This window comes from Agelaius phoeniceus, chromosome Z (assembly GCF_051311805.1).
Source record: "Agelaius phoeniceus isolate bAgePho1 chromosome Z, bAgePho1.hap1, whole genome shotgun sequence".
Classification (NCBI taxonomy): domain Eukaryota; kingdom Metazoa; phylum Chordata; class Aves; order Passeriformes; family Icteridae; genus Agelaius; species Agelaius phoeniceus.
In genome coordinates, this window is record NC_135303.1 from 50,684,333 (window position 1) to 50,701,146 (window position 16,814).

Genomic DNA, 16,814 nt, shown 5'->3' on the forward strand with positions numbered 1-16,814 from the left:
AAAGCACACACCAGCAATAAACTGCAGTGCAATAACTATCTAGAGTTAGCATTAAGTTTCTTCCCAGCTGGACAAGACAGAGCCTGTATTCTTCTGTTTGAAGTGACAGACAAAATAAATCACTAACTCTAAAAATTCTTCAGTAAACTTTATATTCATATGAGGCAGTCAATTGCTGTGGCATAGCAAGCCATGGCATGGTTTACATTGGTGAAAGCATTAGCTTATGAAAACACTCTTTAAAAAACAAAGTTAAATGGAACATTCTGCCCCCCAGGACAACAACAACTTTTATGCATTTCTATCAAATAGCTCAGGATAAGCATCAGATACCAGCAGAAATTCAAAGTACAAGGGACACATGATTCACAGGAACACATAGTCACAGCTCTTTAATCAGAGATGGATGGAATCACAAATTCATATATTTCTCCTAGGCCATCTGTCCAACAATTGTATTTTCTCCAAAGAGCACACTGACAAATAGTTAGCTTGCCCTATGCCCTAGAATGGTTTTGCTCCAGGTTCCTCTGGCCTTTTACACCCATTTCTTCTCCTACCTTTCTGCACTGTGCCAGTTCTGCAAGATTTAGTACAAACACCACTCTGCCCTAAGTCGACAGCAGATGTTACACAGCAGACTTGGACTAATTTATTTACCATTCACTAGACATTCACTAGTCCAACTACTCAGTACTAGGGCTTCCAGTATGTTGATATATGTGCTAACTCCAGTCTACCCAATCCTTTGGTAAAGATGTGATGGAATAGATAAAGGGCTTACTATCACAAAGATGACTATCACAAGCATGACAAAATGAGCTTGGAAGAAATCACCATGTCTGTCCTGGCTTTACAGACCTGCATTCATTCACTGGCAGGGAGGCAGGAAGGGCTAGAAAAGGAATAGCTGGAGCCAGAGCACACAGGAGAAGGCTCTTTGTCTGCATCAGCTTAGACAGGAGTAGCTTACAGAGCCAGACAAAAATTCAGCCTACTCAGATGGATGTGAAGGGATGGGATTGCTTATAACTAGCTGGTGCCAAATCCCAGTGACAGATAAATGAAATGGAAAATAAAATTAACAGAACAGTCCAGTTCTTGAGCAGTAAGGAATTTCTCATCTATACCCCTCTGGGACACAGCTTCTCCATCCCTCAGCCTTGCTCTTTGAGATTTCACAGACATCTGCTACACTGAGCATCCCTGCCAGCAAACACTTGTTCCAAGGCTCTCTATTTGCCGTACATTATTGTAAAGCAAAGAAGAAAACTCCAGTTCACAGCACCCTCTGCATCATCCAGTAACAGTCACAAGTAAATTGTAAAATTAATGGAGTTTCACTGTATAGGCCATCATTTATCAGAGTTAAGTGCCTAAACTGAGGCTGCATGATCTTAGTCTTTGCATCTGAAAGGGGTAACTTGATTGTCAGAAGTCTCAACGCTGCTGATGAAAATTACAGATACTGGCTTGAGTATGGGAACAGCTGTATTTAACATCTATTTAGGTTGTCAGAGCACTAAAAGGATGTATAAAGAAAGTCCATATCCAGGCTTAAGAATAAGTTTATCATACTTCATCCAAAAAAAGACATGTTAAAAAAGAATGCAAGAGCAGGAAAGAATGAGGATGCTCTGAGGTCAGAGCTAGTTTTTAAGACTATTGCTTTACCAATGTCCAAGTCAAGAGATAACATGTGTTCTCCTTTCCTTCTTTCAATCTACCACTCACCCAAGCTTTGCAGGAGTCAAAATGCCTGAAACGAGGAGTCCAGAAATGGGCTGGACAAACATTCATGGTGCTTTCAAGCTGCATTAGCAAAGATTAAATACGATTAAGATTGAAAGGGATATGAAACTCCTGCTTAAGCCTTCTCTCTCAGCTGAAGGGCAAAGAAATCTGCATCCAGGTCAGCCATTTCATAATTGCTTCCCTCAGAGGGCTTTAACCACCACCTTTGAAGCATCTCATCTTTGTCACTACTGAAGAGGGTGACGCTGAGGAGCACCAATCCCCTTAAATCAGCCCAGCTGTACATACATTTCTCATAAGCCATATACATATTATTTTTCAGTCCAGTGATGCTCTGGGCAGAGAGGCAGCAAGTTCCTACCCATTGGTGCATCACTCCTGCAGTGCTTTCTGCCTGTTTGAACATGTTTGATCAAGCCTACTTCTCTAGGTCATAGCTCTTGGCCAGGAGTTAGGAAGGCTGCATTTGCCTCTCAGGGAATTTTAGAAAACATTATGAGGCTGCATTAGTTTGCACTTGGCAGTCCTCACCCCTCAGACCTCCTGCCAACACACTGGACCAGTTTCTATTGACCTCACACAAGGCATTGGCATGGGTCAACAGAGGTCCCACCTTGCTGGCTTTCTGTTTCATGCTTAGGGAGCAGAGAGATCTTAAGGATAAGGCTGTGGTGCTTGTGGTGGTTTCAAGCCAGCACAGGAATGAAGCTGCTGAATCTATGTCTCAGCACTGAACTGAACAGCAGCAGGATGCTAAGACCACAGGGTTCCTGCTTCTCCAGCAGGAGCTGCTGATAAGGACAGATAAGTCAGCCTAGCAAGAAGCACATACACTGCCTCTGCTCTGCTGTCTCGATGTGCGAATGAAGCAGCAGGTCAGTATCTGCAAGGAGAAACTATTCCCACAATTCACCCTTGAGAGGTGTCTTTAACTCCCGATGAGAGCTGGTTGCTGCCGTTCCTGAAGCTCAGTTTCACTCTCTGGATGAATTTCATTTCAACTCATAAGCTCCTCTCAAACTGCCCTCCAAAAATCCCAGTGGTTTTTAGATAGGTATAGTGAGTCATAAAAAGTTGAAGAAAATGCTTCTCCTTTCTCCACAGAAGAAAAGCACCAAAGCATCCTCTTTTGACTTTCATGAGGTTCTGGCTGGGACCTTTTTTTGGGACCAACTGGTTTTGTCTTGGGGACTTTTTTATCATACTGTCTTGGGGTGAACATTTCCTCCTAATTTGTCTCAAACCAAGACACATACCTACTTGTCAGAGAGCTTTAACTGAAGAATATCAAACTGTTGCTATCTCACCACCATTTTCAGCTGAGCTGACAGGAGAGCTGGGCTTTGTCTCAGAGGAAGGGGATAACACTGTCCACAGCTGCTCCGACAAGCAATGGGTCAGTGTGCACACAAAGAACCAGTGTGAACCCGTGCCTCTGAAGCATTCACGCTTAAGGTCATATATTTTCTTTGAAAATGTCTAATAAGGGGAATATTCAAAGAAGCAGATAATTAAATGGCAACTTCTAGTCTGGAATTTTTCAGATTCCCTGAGAGGACAGATGCTGTTAAGACAGACTAACTCCTTGCAGAAGACCTGGGAAAAAAGTGCATGAGAAAAAGCAGAACAGGATGGGTGCTCAAGCAAGAGTCTTCAGGGAGCAAGAGTCAGCCAAAATTCTGGACAGCAAGAGACCACTCATCCTAAGGGAAAACATCAGCAGGAAGGGACCTAAGGACTATTCATGAAGAACTGCTGGCTGGGACAGAGAGGTGAAAGAGTCCTCAGGCATGTCTCCACAACTAAGCCTTATCAGGAGGAAGCCTCAGTTTTACGTGCTTTCATATGTGCACAGCTCTGTTTTCCAGAGCTTCCTGCCTTCCCTCTCAGCCATACCACCACTGGACGTCAGCTCCCTGTCAGCAGGCAACAGCCCCTACACTGGAGCGACTTTTGGAGGTTTCATTGAGGCTACTGGGGAAATACTGCAGTATTGCGAGAAAGCAGAAAAATGCCTAGAAGAATGCCTGTAAATCACAGTCTACTACGGAGAACTTCATAGCCACACCTGGACCACTTCTAATCCCAGGCTATGCTTGGTCCATTATCATTGCTTCACCAACATCTCTAGCAGCAAAAAACTCAATTGCCTGTCAGCAGCCTATCAAATACCCTGATACAGTGAGTTTATACTCTCAGCAGGAATGATCGACAGAAGGTTCCCACAGATTTTAAAATCTTCTCCAGCAAGTTGCAATGTCATGGGCAAGTCTTTACAGAATCCTGCATTGAGAGCTCTGCCTCTGCTGTCACATCATCCCTGAATGGCCAAAAGCTCAGCAAGCTTCACTGTTTTTGACAGGTCATACCAGTTATTCTGAAAAGACTATGCCTGTTGAGTTTGTCTTAAATCACTTTCCTAAGTAACAGGATTAAATGCAGAAAGCTGGCATTAAAATAAACTTGCTAACTGGTAAAACCTAGTGCAACAACACCACAGGAAGAATGTGGGTGCTCACAATAAGACCACTGGGTAGGCAAGGGTTGTAGTGTTTAATTCCATGTGACCTCATAAACCATAGCTGTGTTTTCTTTATACCTCCCCACACTAATACACATTCACAATTCTTGAATTAAAGCATTAGTAAAATAATTAAAATTCAAAAGAATAGGAGCTTTGCATGCTTTAATCTCAGCTGGAGCTGCTAAAACTTAATGCTAGCCAAGGTTTTGAATGAGAAGAAATCTAAGCCTGGGCTTTAAACTAATTCCTAACTATCAGGAGTTGCAGGGAGATGTATAGAAAGCCAGAAGGTGGGGACGAAAGAATGGGCTTGTGTAAGAGCACTGCAAATAGCTGTTTTCCAGCAGAGAAGTCAGCCTTGTAAGACTTTTCAGCTACAAGGTAATTGTAGAGATACAGCAGAGGTGCTTGCAGTGACAAGGGGTCTGAAAAAAACAAAGAAAAATCGGTAATTCAGCACCTTTTTTTTTTTAATGCAACAGCCAGAAGACAACAGAAGAAGGTATTGGGAGTCAGCACCACACCAAAAAGGACATGGTTCCTGGTACAGTTTGTATTCAAAACCACCAACCACCTTGCAAAGCAATCTCACAGAAACCAAAATACTGAGGTACCTGACAAGGAGGGTGAACAAGCTCAAGGGATAAAAATCCCGAACAATATAGAAATCACATCCTTCTCATGAATCTCTAAGCTGACCTCTTCCTGGGCATCTGCTGACCTCCATGACTACATAGATGCTCCTGGGCTAAAGCAGCCTTGAATCCAAACCAGTGCAGAGAGTCACTATTACCTGCTCACAAGGCTCTGGCATGGCCATGGTCTGGGGAGACCTCACACTTAGTACCATCCAGCCAGATCCTCTTGAGTCCTCACCACAACACACTCCACAGCTTACCCCAGGGGTTCACCAAAAGGCACCAGGGCACTGCTATGCCATTATTCCGAGCACTACAGGGTTTGTTTGCTATGAGCAGCCTCACAGGAAGCAGTCAGGCTGGAGAGAGCAAAACTGAAAGGGTGCAGATACTATCAAAGCTGCTCTCCCTGCACAAAGGCAGACTTCACAGAAGTTCAGTGTCTAAAGAGAAGCTCATTCAGAAATGAAGCAAAAGTCTTTCTGCTTAGAAAAAGACCTGAGAACAGTGACGAAAAAAACCTCAAATTAATGCCTTAGCAGCAGTATCAAGCAGGTAAAATTTGTTTCCAGTCTGGTCACCTTGTTTTAGACCTGCACTTGAGTTTTTCTCCCCTTAAAGAAATGTTTGCTTTGTTGTTTGGTTGAAGTTGTTAGGAAGCAGTCAGCTGTTTTACAGAATTAAATACTTTCTATTATGCAAAGGCTGACGCTGTCTGAGCTGTAACTGCATGGCTGTGAACAGCATATTAATTCAAAGTCTGTAGGATTACACTTTACCATTAAAGGTCACTCAGCATTTTCTATTTGTCAAGTCAGTGATTTTTTGATGCATGCTGTATGGACCTTTGGATATCTATCCATTATTTCTAAGGTATGTGCAAGAATCAAAACAACTCCTCTGAGAAGAAGACTTTAGCTCACTGCTTGAACCACTGTGTTCTTAGACATAACACACAAAGATGAAGAAAAACACCCAAAACTTTTATAAAGCCACAGTGCAAGTATATTCCTGAGTTATGTCAAAGAGCATTAGGGTGGGGTATGATTTAAGAAAAACTGTGCAAAGACAGCATCTTATATTCAGAGAATTCTGTGATGCATGCAGTAGACATCTTGCATTTACTGTTTTTGTTCAATCTGTTCCAGTATTTAGCAAACTGACAGACTGCTTCACTTCAGCAGGTAGTGGGCTTCCATCATCTTCAAGCACCTCAGATGGCAGGACAATGTTTAGACAGGCTACAGGTCTGCTGTACATGGATTTCTCCTCCATGGAAGCTAAAATTTGAATATACCTAAATGCCTCATGAGCCTCTCAGAAGTTAGTTCTGTTTCTCTTTAAGCAACTAAATTCTTTGCAAAACCCTAGCCAACATCTGCTGTCCCTTGAAACTTTACAGACAGCATCCTCTGCCATATGCTGTACATTCTTTATGTCCAGCTAAATATACACTGCTTTTATGAATGGAGGGACAGGGTATTGGGAGACCTCATCTTCATTTTTCAAATCAATGTTATAAACATAGTTTAAGGTAGTGTCCCCAAGTGATTAAAATATTTCATTTCATTGAATGGTTAAAAAAAAAACAAAAATCAAAACAACAAACAAACAAAAAAAAAAAAAACACCCCACACCCAGCCATCAGACCTCCCCACACTGGAAGAATTAACATTTGCAAAAGTGTAAAAGCCTACATTTTCTCTGTGGCAAGCACAAACTGTAGAACTACAACACAGCAACAGAGTATGCAAAAAAGGGGTATGCATTCTTAGACACAGCTTACTGATTCTGCATGATTATTTCATATCACATATTTAAATTAATTTTACAGCTTTCCCCTCAGCAGTTTTTTTCTGAGCCCTACCTAGATTTAAGAGAAGTTTTTTGAACAGAAATTTGACTGAAGTTTGATCTGAGCCATCTTATCTCTGGCACAATTAAGGCAGAAGTGAGAAAACACATCAACAAATTTCTCCTGAGCTGCAGGCACTGGGGGACTGAAAATATTGTTGCAAGACCAAATGCTTGCTAAGAAAGTGCACCTTAAGGACTGCCAACATTGTCAGCCAGCTAAGGCTCTGCAAGTGGTCAGGAGCCAACAGGCAGTTCCAGCTGTGCAAGAAGACAGAAGACATCAAAGATGTTACATCCCCCACAAGCAGCACAACACAGGCCAGCTGGCACTCCTGTCCCACTAGTGAGGAAGTTAATACCTCTTCTTTTTTCCTCATTAAGTCACAGCAAGTCCACAGACAAGACAGCTGATGACAATCAGAACTTGCTAGTACTAGAATTTGTTTCCTCTTGAGAACAGGGCTTCCCTGGGAAGCATTCTTCTGTTAGCACTGTTATGAAGATATATCCCAGGCCTAAGTGCATCTTGCCATCACACTTGGCATTCATTCAGCCTGGGAGATGCAGTTATTACTCAAATGACACTTCCCATTTGAAAACTGTTGTAAAAAAGTAATGAGTACACTTTAAGCCACCTCTTCCACTGTGTCATTCCACTCCAAGAAGAGAAAGCAAGGCCCATTCATGGCTTCTGCAAAAAGAGAGGCTTGTGTTATGTAATCTGTGCCATTAAGTTGTTTTCTTACTGCTCCTGAACTACTGCATCACAGTTTCAAGACAAGGGCCTCCTTTCAGTCATAGAATCATAAAATACGGAGTTGGAAGGGACCCATAACAACCATCAAGTCCAACTCCTGGTCCTGTGCAAGACAGTCCTTTCACCAGGCAGCAGAAAGTTGCTGTGGCTATGACGTGACGTTCTCAGCAAGCATGGCAGTGACCGCTGTGTTTCTGCCCTGGCAGGCTATCCTCAGAAGCCAGCTCCAGCCTCATTTCCTTTGGATTAGCCCAGAAATTGCAACACTGAAAATCTATGCAGTTAGCAAAGGGAGCCACACACTTCCCACAGCCATCATTGGTGGCTGAGGTATTCAGCAGAGGTAGAAATGCAGTGCTCACACTCTGATGGACAGCTTGATCCCTGATGGACAGCCTGATCTAGTGCCCAAACAGGTTTTTTTACTTACAGCATCCAGGAAGTACAGTCAATTCAGAAGCCATTCAAGCTTCAAGGGCTAGATAATACCGGAACTCCTCTGACTCCTGATTCAACCCTGTAGCAACCAAGCCCGCACCCAGAGGGCTTGCTCTCACCCCACCCCTGCTTTTAAGCACCATCCACAACCTGCCTTGCTCATCTCTGTAATGAAGAGAATAAATGTTTGGATGCATTAGCATCACAGGAGTCTGTGGTCTCGAAGAGAAGCTGGCAAAACAGCAAGAAACATCTCAGAGCAAGGAGGAGCTGCACTCAGAGAAAGTATCTGGAAACATACTGCAGAAGGATACTTCAAACAGTGCCAATCCTGAGAGGAATGGAACACTTACATTCACATTGAGCTGGTCTCAAACAGCTTTTTCATCTAATAGAAGAAAATTACTTCTAACACACACTCCCCCTCGCCCCCCAATTTTGCATCACTACAGACAGGAAAATAAGGACTGGAAATAGTCTTTGTGATCATGGGGTTTGACGGACATCAATCCATTTAGGAAGATATTCAAAAGTTTAGGACAGAAATTGCACAAGACCTAAATTTGTTTATCTGCAGGCACACTTTGCTGTATGGTGACTGCCCAGAGAAGAACCCTAGCACACATCCCCCTTCTCAGCCAAACTTCCAGAGGGAAGGAGCCACATGCAATTTTACAACCCAGGATGCAATGAACCACCCAGGTCACAGAGCAGGTCTTGGTGGCAGATCGAGAAATCCCTGCTCCACCAGAAGCCAGCTCTCCAGCAGGGACCATTTGTAAGGAAATGTCCTTTCAAGGGCGGTGGGTGGCATGAGTCCCTGCTGAGCCCAGGAACATTACTCCCACCTTTGCTGGGTGAGCTCAGCAAGACTCTCACCAAACAACTCTAACAGCTGCTGCACCCTGGGGATCCTCAGCACTCACAATGCAGAGCTGATCTGGAGCAGGATGTTCTGACAGCCCCAATCTTTGACTTGTGGCAGCAGTTCACAGGTTTGTTCAGCCTCAGCTGAAGAACAGCAGTTTGGCAGATGGCTCCCCAGTACCCTGGGGATGTACCCACCTAATACTATGCAGACACTACCCCCTCCCTCCCTTTCTTGGGCTCCCTTCACTAGGCCGCTACATTGTGCTACCTCTAAATTACATTTAAATCAGCACCCAACAGTACCCCAGCCTCTGGCTCTCTCTCAAGACCCTTGCAAGTAAACAGAGGTTCTCAAAGGAGAAACACAAGCCTCAGAGAAACACATGCCTGAGAAAAATCACTCCAGCCCTCAGGTCTGCTAGTCTGTCTCTCCATGAAGCAGGGATGATTTCAAGCAATCAGCTCCCATGCAAGCACACAGGCAGTTTATCAGCCATGGCCCAAGCACCCTTACTTAGTGCTTGTGTGGTGGCCTTGTGTGGTGTACAACTTGTGCAGTCTAAATGCTGAATCTTCCAGCACTTGTCTCAGAACACATACATGGAGACAAACGCCTGCAGAGATGCTCCATGGCACTCTTGCAGAGAGCCTGCCTCTCAGCCCACAAGAATCAAACCCCAAACCATGTCTTATATCAAAGCTGCAAAATCAATTGCCAGAGTTTCCTGGTATGATGGGCAAGAATAGAAAGGACTGTATTGGTGTGGAGGCAGGGAGGGGAAGTACTCTAAACATCTATGTCCTTCAGCTATGCACCTTGACAACAGTAAAGAAGGATTTGCTGGAAAAAAAAAAAGCCACTAGCACGCTCTGTTAATATCCTCACTGCTCTTTTCCTTCTCACTTTGATAGCACAGAGATCAAACTGAAAATTGAAAATTGGAAATGGTAAATCAAACAATCCACTTAAGCATGAATAGCTCAAGAGAACCACTTTCACACAGGTCAGTTATGCAAAAATTTTCTGTGTGGATTAAGAAGTCCTAACTTCTTTGTTTCAAAACTTGTTTCAAGTTTTGAAAACAGCAGCATGTAAATTTCCTGGATTTTTTTTTATCATCACCACTACCACAAAGGATGTTCTCACACTCCCCAATGAACCAAGGCTCTAATTGAATGGGATCATTTGAACAGGGTCTCCTACATGGTTAACTCCACCTCTCTCCCACCAAAAGTATGCCCCAAAACTAACTCTCTGTCTGTGTAAATCAACAGAGCTAGGACAGATTCACTGAGCATTAAACTGGTAACATCTGCTGAAACACATCAACTAAGGATATGATTGATGAAAAAGCATTTGGAGTAGAAAGAGGCTTCTTTCTACTAGCTAAACCAGAAAGGCTTGGATGACTCTCAGCAGTCTATTACAATTGCTTCAAACACTGGGTGTGCAACCTCCAGTTTCATTACAAATACTGCATTTAACATTCTGTGTTAATGGCCCTATGCACAGACAGAATTAAAGTGTGACTGAAACTAAAAAACTTAGAGTACTTCAGTTGCCTATTACACACCCAAAGCACTTCAATACCATATACACGTAGCTTTGCCTGACTATATACTAACTGGACCCTGTGGCAGACAGATAATTGATGTTTATAGCACGGAAATACTCACCTACATGGGAGTTAGCAACTTCAGTGGGTTTGTGTGAAGTTCAAACTCATTTCAAATATATGTTTATGTTCCCAATGAGAAGTGTAGCTCCAGTTCCCGGGAGCAAGGATGAAGGTAACACCTCAACTGCACAGGAGCATGCCCGGGTAGTTTATTATTCTACAGTTTTACACTTCTGGTGAAATCATTTCAACCCCACTCTTGCCCTGAAAGTGCAATGCTACTACTACTCAGCCAAACGCTTTTCTGACAACGTCTTGTTTAATTCAAGAATTTGGCTAGATTAAGAGAGCTCGTCAGTGCAGCAACAGTGCTGATGTGTTAAGACAGACAAGTTACTTGGAGACACAAGCAAAACGAACTGCACGACGTGCAGGCTCGGGGTCCCAGCCCTGAGTGCAGCTTCTCTACTGCAGCTGGTGTCTCTCGGGATCTAGCAGTTATGAGCACAGAAGTGGGCTCCGACATTTTTTCTCTTAGGACACTGTGAAAAGGACTTAAAAAAAAAAAAAAAAAGAAAAAGAAGAACAGAAAATAAGAGGGGGAAAAAGAAAACAATAAAAGGAAAAAGGATAAGGGAAGAAGGAAGAAAGAAAAAAGAAAGGGTAACAAAAAGAAAATAAAAAGACGGGAAAAAAAGGTAGGGGGAAAAGGAAAAATGCGAAAGTAAATGGGAAAAAGTGCCTCCGGCTGAGCGCAACCCCCGCACCCGCACGGGCATACGCCGCCCCTTACCGCACCGCCGGCTCCCTCCATCTCCCATCGCCGGCCGCGGCGGATCGCAGCCGCCCTCCCGCCGGGCCGCGCCGAGCCCAGCCGCGCCGAGCCGGGCTGTGCCGTGCCGTACCGCACCGCCGTGCCCCCCGGCCCGCAGCGGAGCGGCGGCCCCGGCGCGGTGGGCGCGGAGCGGCGCGGGCCGGGCGGCGGGGCCGGGCCGGGCCCGGCGGGGCGGGGCGGTGGCCCGGCAGGGGAGGGCAGGGGAGACGGGGGCGGGGGTGGGCGCGATGAAGGGGAGGGGAGCCGAGTGCACCACGTGCTCCTTCAAAAGACTTTAAATAAATAAATAAATAAAAGGGAATTATTTCAGGATTAGCAAAGCAATAGAGTGAAAAGCACAACCCAGACCGCGTGCCCGCAGCAGCGGCGCTGGGCAGGAACACGAGCAAAGCCCGCGGGGGCTGGGACATGCCGTACTCTGCTCTTAAATCCCCTCAGCGCGGCTCGCAGTTGTTGGGAGATGAAAAAAAAAAAAAAAATCAAAAAAAAAAAAGGGGAAAAAAAAAAAGCAGAAGCCGTTTTTTTCCAGCCCTGGGGCTTTCCCTCGCAGTTCGCATTCAAAAAGCAGAAGAGCGCAGATGTCTTTGGAGTAACCCCATCTGAACACTCGAAACTGATTTTCCACTTTTTTTTCACAGTTTGCTGGAAGCTCTCTTGCATTGTCAGGTTTTAGAGCACTCAGCCACATCATTAGAATTTCTCTAACTAGGACCTCTGAGCCTTGTTCTTTTAAGTAAAAGTGGGGTTTTCCCTATCAAAAGCCTTGCTTTAGAAAATACTCCCAAATCTCATTAGCCCACTTAGAGGAGTTAACTGCACAAGTAGCTGGCAGACTACATAAAGAAGGATGTCCATTTCTGCAAGTTCAGTATATCTGTGTTTTGTTCAGCAGCAGCTGAAAAATTCTTTGGTTTTAACCGATCAAGCTTGAGAATAGGCTTTCTGGAACAATCCCTGAGGACCAGGAATCACTGAACAGATTGTATGTTTGCTTCGTTCTGAGCATGGGTAAAAAAGAACATGTGTTAGGTGGTAGGCAAGGTTGTTCTCTAATGCTGTGCTCTTCTGAAAGGTTTTGGACAGTGCTGATGGTAGAAGTGCATCACCATGAAGTCACTGACATAAGTGTCCCACACCCAAACAGAGCAGTACCTAGGAGACAGCCTAGCCCTGCCTTGTTCCCCACTGGCCTCACAGCTCAGTGCCAGAGCCACCCTGCCTGCCATCACTGGGCAATCTCAGCCTTTCTTCAGGCCCATGGGGAAAAAAAATCCATTTCCAACAGGATAAAAGTATGTCCAGGCATAATGTTTGAAGCACTCTGGCCTAAAGCTTTCCCTGTTTGGCAATAAGACAGGCGTAGCAGCACCATCTCTGGGCTCTTCCAACTTGTCAGGGGGCTCCACCCAGAAGCACCTCCCCATACTCTTTCAATAGGGTTGTGACATGCAGAGTTCACACTGCTTCTCCATGACTGAACCCACTATTTCTCACCACTTCCAGCTCCACGTTTACCCAAACAGTACTGCCCCTGCTTTACACCCACGTCACCTGGCAGCAGACTGCACTGCCTCTGTCATCTGGATGCCAATGGTGTACACTGTATTTCAGAAGGCATTCTGCTCTTTCCCTACAACCTCCCCTCTCCCCATCTTAAGCCTCTCACCTGCTCCCCAGCACCACAGGCTGCCTTTAACCATCCATCCCAGGAGCAGCACAGGACCTGCCCCCTGCCCTGCTCAGCAGCACTCCAATCCATCTGTCCTCTGGGAACAGATAGGTGACAACCTGTCTTTCCATCCCCTGAAACAGCTGGCAAGGGTCCCAAAGAGGTCTCTGTGATGCAGCTCCTCCGTGCCCATCCTCTGTGGCTGAATTGTGCCTGCAGGGCTGGGGGATGTGCTGAAGGGCTTTACCCCTCTTCCCCAGCCACAGCTGTGATGACAAACATGTTTTGGCCCCGCCAGGGCTTTGTCCCATCTGTCAGACACCCTGGGGGCCCTGGGAGCCGGTGTGGGGGCACAGGCTGCAGATTCCCCATCTGTGCCACATCTGAGATGGCTAATGCAGCGGAAAAAGAAACCACCCAGCGCCTGGGTCTCTGAGGAGTTGATGCACTCCGCCTGCCTCTTCCCTGACAGGCTGAGGTCGTGCAACTGCAGGCCAGGAGGCAGCTGGGAGCAAAGGCAGGGCTGGAGTCAGGGGCTGGTGATGTCCCTTGCAAGGCACATCCCCTGCCCTGGACACCTAGGTGGCTGATGCAGCCACTGTACTCCAGTTTGGAGCTTTTCCACACCCTATTTGTGTTGAGAAAAATTTGACCTTTTCTCTGTTATCCAGGCATCTGGCCTGAGTCACACAGACATGGAATATGTCTGGAATATGCTCTGTGCCAAAGGACTGGGAAAGGAGAGCATTTGCAGCCTGGGGCAGGATGGTCGTGCAAGCCTCTGCTATGTGGGCATCTAGTTCTTGGTTAGCTTCACTGCAAAGGAGGGTGATGGAGTCCTGAAATTGGCACAAACTGGCATTTCTTACACCACTGATCATTGTTTTCTGCAGAAAGGCTATATTAAATCCTAAAACATTTCTCTGAATGGGCCATCAGCAGAGAAATGTGGTGGGGTTAGTAAATTTGTGAAGGAAATCCGTATTTTTGGTCCAGACGCTTGATATAAATTTCCAGGTAGTTATATTAAGAAAATAAAAGTCACAAAAAGCTGACACAAAACCTAGCAGCTTTCTAAGCAGTTATGAAATACATATAACAGTTAGAGAGCACTCTTAATTGTTAAAAAATTTAGTCATGAGCATACAGCATGTATCTTTAAACAACCCAAACAGAAATTAAAAAAAAAAAAACCCAAACAAAAACTCAGAAGATGGCAGTCAAGTCCAGTCTGTGCAGTGGCTAAGCTACTCTGAATTTCCCAGCCATGGTCAGTGATGGGGAGCAGGGAGCCAACACTGGGCAGGTGATGTGCATGGGTGCTGGGCTGAGGCTGAGCAGGGCATGGGAAATGGGAGACAATCTCAGAAGCTGGTGGCTGCGCAGACAGAAGTGTGAAAGCAGCACGAGGAACAGCTGGATAAGAGGGATTTGTGTGAGAAGTAGCTGAAGTGCAAAGGGAGGTGCTGGGGGTATTTGGGGGAGTGGAGCCTTACAAAGCCAACAGTGCTCTAGTAATGCTGTCAGCTGAGATTGCCCAGGTCACAGTATTGAAAATATCAATTTTGGGTACGCCAGGTAGCAAAACTGGTACACTGGGCAAAAAAGTAGTTATGGCGGACTGCTTGTTTGCAAAGAGTCTTGAGCAGAAAACAGGAGATCAAAAACCCAGGAAAATGGGTACAACAGCAGTGTCAAGGGCTGCCAAGATGTGCTTGTCAAGCAAGCCCACACTTGACCTCCAGAGTGGGAGCAGGGCAGCAAACCAAACCTGGTTTTCTGGTTTTTCTATAACACATGGGTCAAACCTGCTTCTGGTCACAACACAAGGTCATAGGATGCTTTCTCTCATCAGCAGGGAAGCACCTAAGTGGATACATGGATTGAGCATTGCTGTGTCAGTGCTTGTTCCAGCCAGATGGCACCAGTCTCTTCCCCTCTACTTTCTAAGACAAACTTAGCTGGGTCAAAAATTCACAGCTGAAAATAACCTACCTCACTATACCACCCCATAATGAAGGAAAAAAAAAAACAAGAAGGAAAAATAAAAAAAGGAGTGTATTAAATTCAGTGTGCTGCAAAGAGTAACTAATGCATAAACTCTGTCATTTTTTGCCAATAAAGTTGCCATCACAGGGAAGTAGTACAGGAAACTCACTTCCAAATAATCTTTCCTTATTCAAAAGGCAGAAAACCACAAGTAAGTAATCATCCAGGTACTCACCATAAAATTTCTCATGACATTGCATTTCAAATCAAAGAGACTCTCTTTTGTCTTGAGGGAGAAGAAGGCTAGGGATATAAAAAAATAGTATCATTTAAAAAGCCGAACCAGAAACACCACTATCTACAGATGGAAAGACAAAGTTAATCATTTACTGGATTTTCCTCATGTGTCTGGATTTTCTGGAAACAGCTGGGAAAACATTTTTTTTTTCTGTTTTACTCAGAAAAACATAGTTGCCATTGCAACCAATTTTTTTCTGAATTAAAGGTGGAAAAGAAGCTGCAACACCACAAGGGGAACAGCAAACTTGGAGGTGATGTGCAAAGTAAGAAAACCAGCATGTATAAAGATGGTAACCTTCCTATTATTTTTTTTTAAAAAGACTCAGGTATAAATTACTATAGTAAACCCTAGGGTGACAGCTACAGCATGGAATGAGCTAGCTGACACACTGACTAGCTAGCCAGCTTCACTGTGAGAAGGTGTATGCTGCAAAGCCATGACAGTATCACCATTCTTCACTTGGCTTTTTCCCCACAAGTTGCCAGGTTTGTTTGGCCTCATACCCAGAGCTCCTGGAAACTTCCCTTTTATGGGTTGACTGACTCTTGTCCTGCTCCTTCACTCATGGAGAATTCTCTAGAGTCTTACTATGGCCAGGAAACAATCCAGAGATTTCACTTCTCTCCATCCTCCATCTGATATGTTCATTGGGAGGAAAGGAAATGACCAACATTCCCTGCCCAGGGAGCCCTGTAACTAGCCAGAATTTGAGCATTTGATGGGAAATCTCGAATTTGTTATTCTATCCATCAGAGTTTGGGCATCTCCAATTTTGTCTACTTCCAAAACCGGGGACTTCACAGTACCTCTCCTGCTGACTGAGTCTTTAGAAATCTCCTTATTAGCCCAAGTGAAACTGAAGAACACAGAAAATCCTGCTGAATATGCCTGCTTTGGAAGGTTCTTGGTTACCTCATGGGTCTCTACTGTCACGTCCTCTCTTAATCTTTACACTTACTCTTCCCCATGTCTAGCAAATCTCTCACTTTGGTCTTCTCTTTAGAAAGGACTGCAGGGTTCTGAAATCAGCCCATGTGTAGGGGGTACAACCTTCTAAATAGGCTCCCCAACAAACAGCCACAGCTCCTGGATGTCTGTGTGGAACTGATGAGCCCACAGCAGAGACAGGTTATTAATCCCGATGTTTCCAGGTGTGTCGTGCCTGGCCCCGTCTGGCCCTCGCTGCTGGGCCAAAGGCGGCAGCTGTGGTGTTTCACCTCAGAGATACCTTTGGCCGGCTGGGTGCTGCAGCCGGGCACTCGGAACAAATCCAGGCAAAGTAGGAACTCAGTTTACCTCTGGTGGAAAAGGTTCAGGCGACGGTGAAGAGAAAAGAGCGGATTCTATCGCAGAGTCTTAATCCAGAATTTTATTTCAGCATGGTAGACCTCTGAATGTGGTAACAGCTCCCAATAGAACCCCAGGCCGCATGGTCTCGTCTCCTTTTAAGCCCCGGGGGGACAGGGGGAGGGGAAGGGACAGGTGAGGGCCAACCAGGTGTGAGGAGGGGAAGGCTCAAGGGATACAGACGCTTGGACAGGCCAATGAGCCCGGACCTGAGG

General features: G+C 45.2%; 2 protein-coding genes across 2 annotated transcripts in view; one reads left to right on the forward strand and one right to left on the reverse strand.

Moving 5' to 3' along the window:
* The window catches only part of PSD3 (pleckstrin and Sec7 domain containing 3), a 116,303-nt gene extending 104,770 nt beyond the window's left edge, over positions 1 to 11,533 (reverse strand). Inside the window, exon 1 of the mRNA XM_054651797.2 lies at positions 11,252 to 11,533. Within this exon, the coding sequence (XP_054507772.2) occupies positions 11,252 to 11,272 (21 nt within the window). The 5' untranslated portion in view covers positions 11,273 to 11,533. The remainder of the gene's footprint in view (positions 1 to 11,251) is intronic.
* The window catches only part of NIPSNAP3A (nipsnap homolog 3A), a 53,189-nt gene that overhangs the window by 10,740 nt on the left and 25,635 nt on the right, over positions 1 to 16,814 (forward strand). The window lies entirely within an intron of this gene.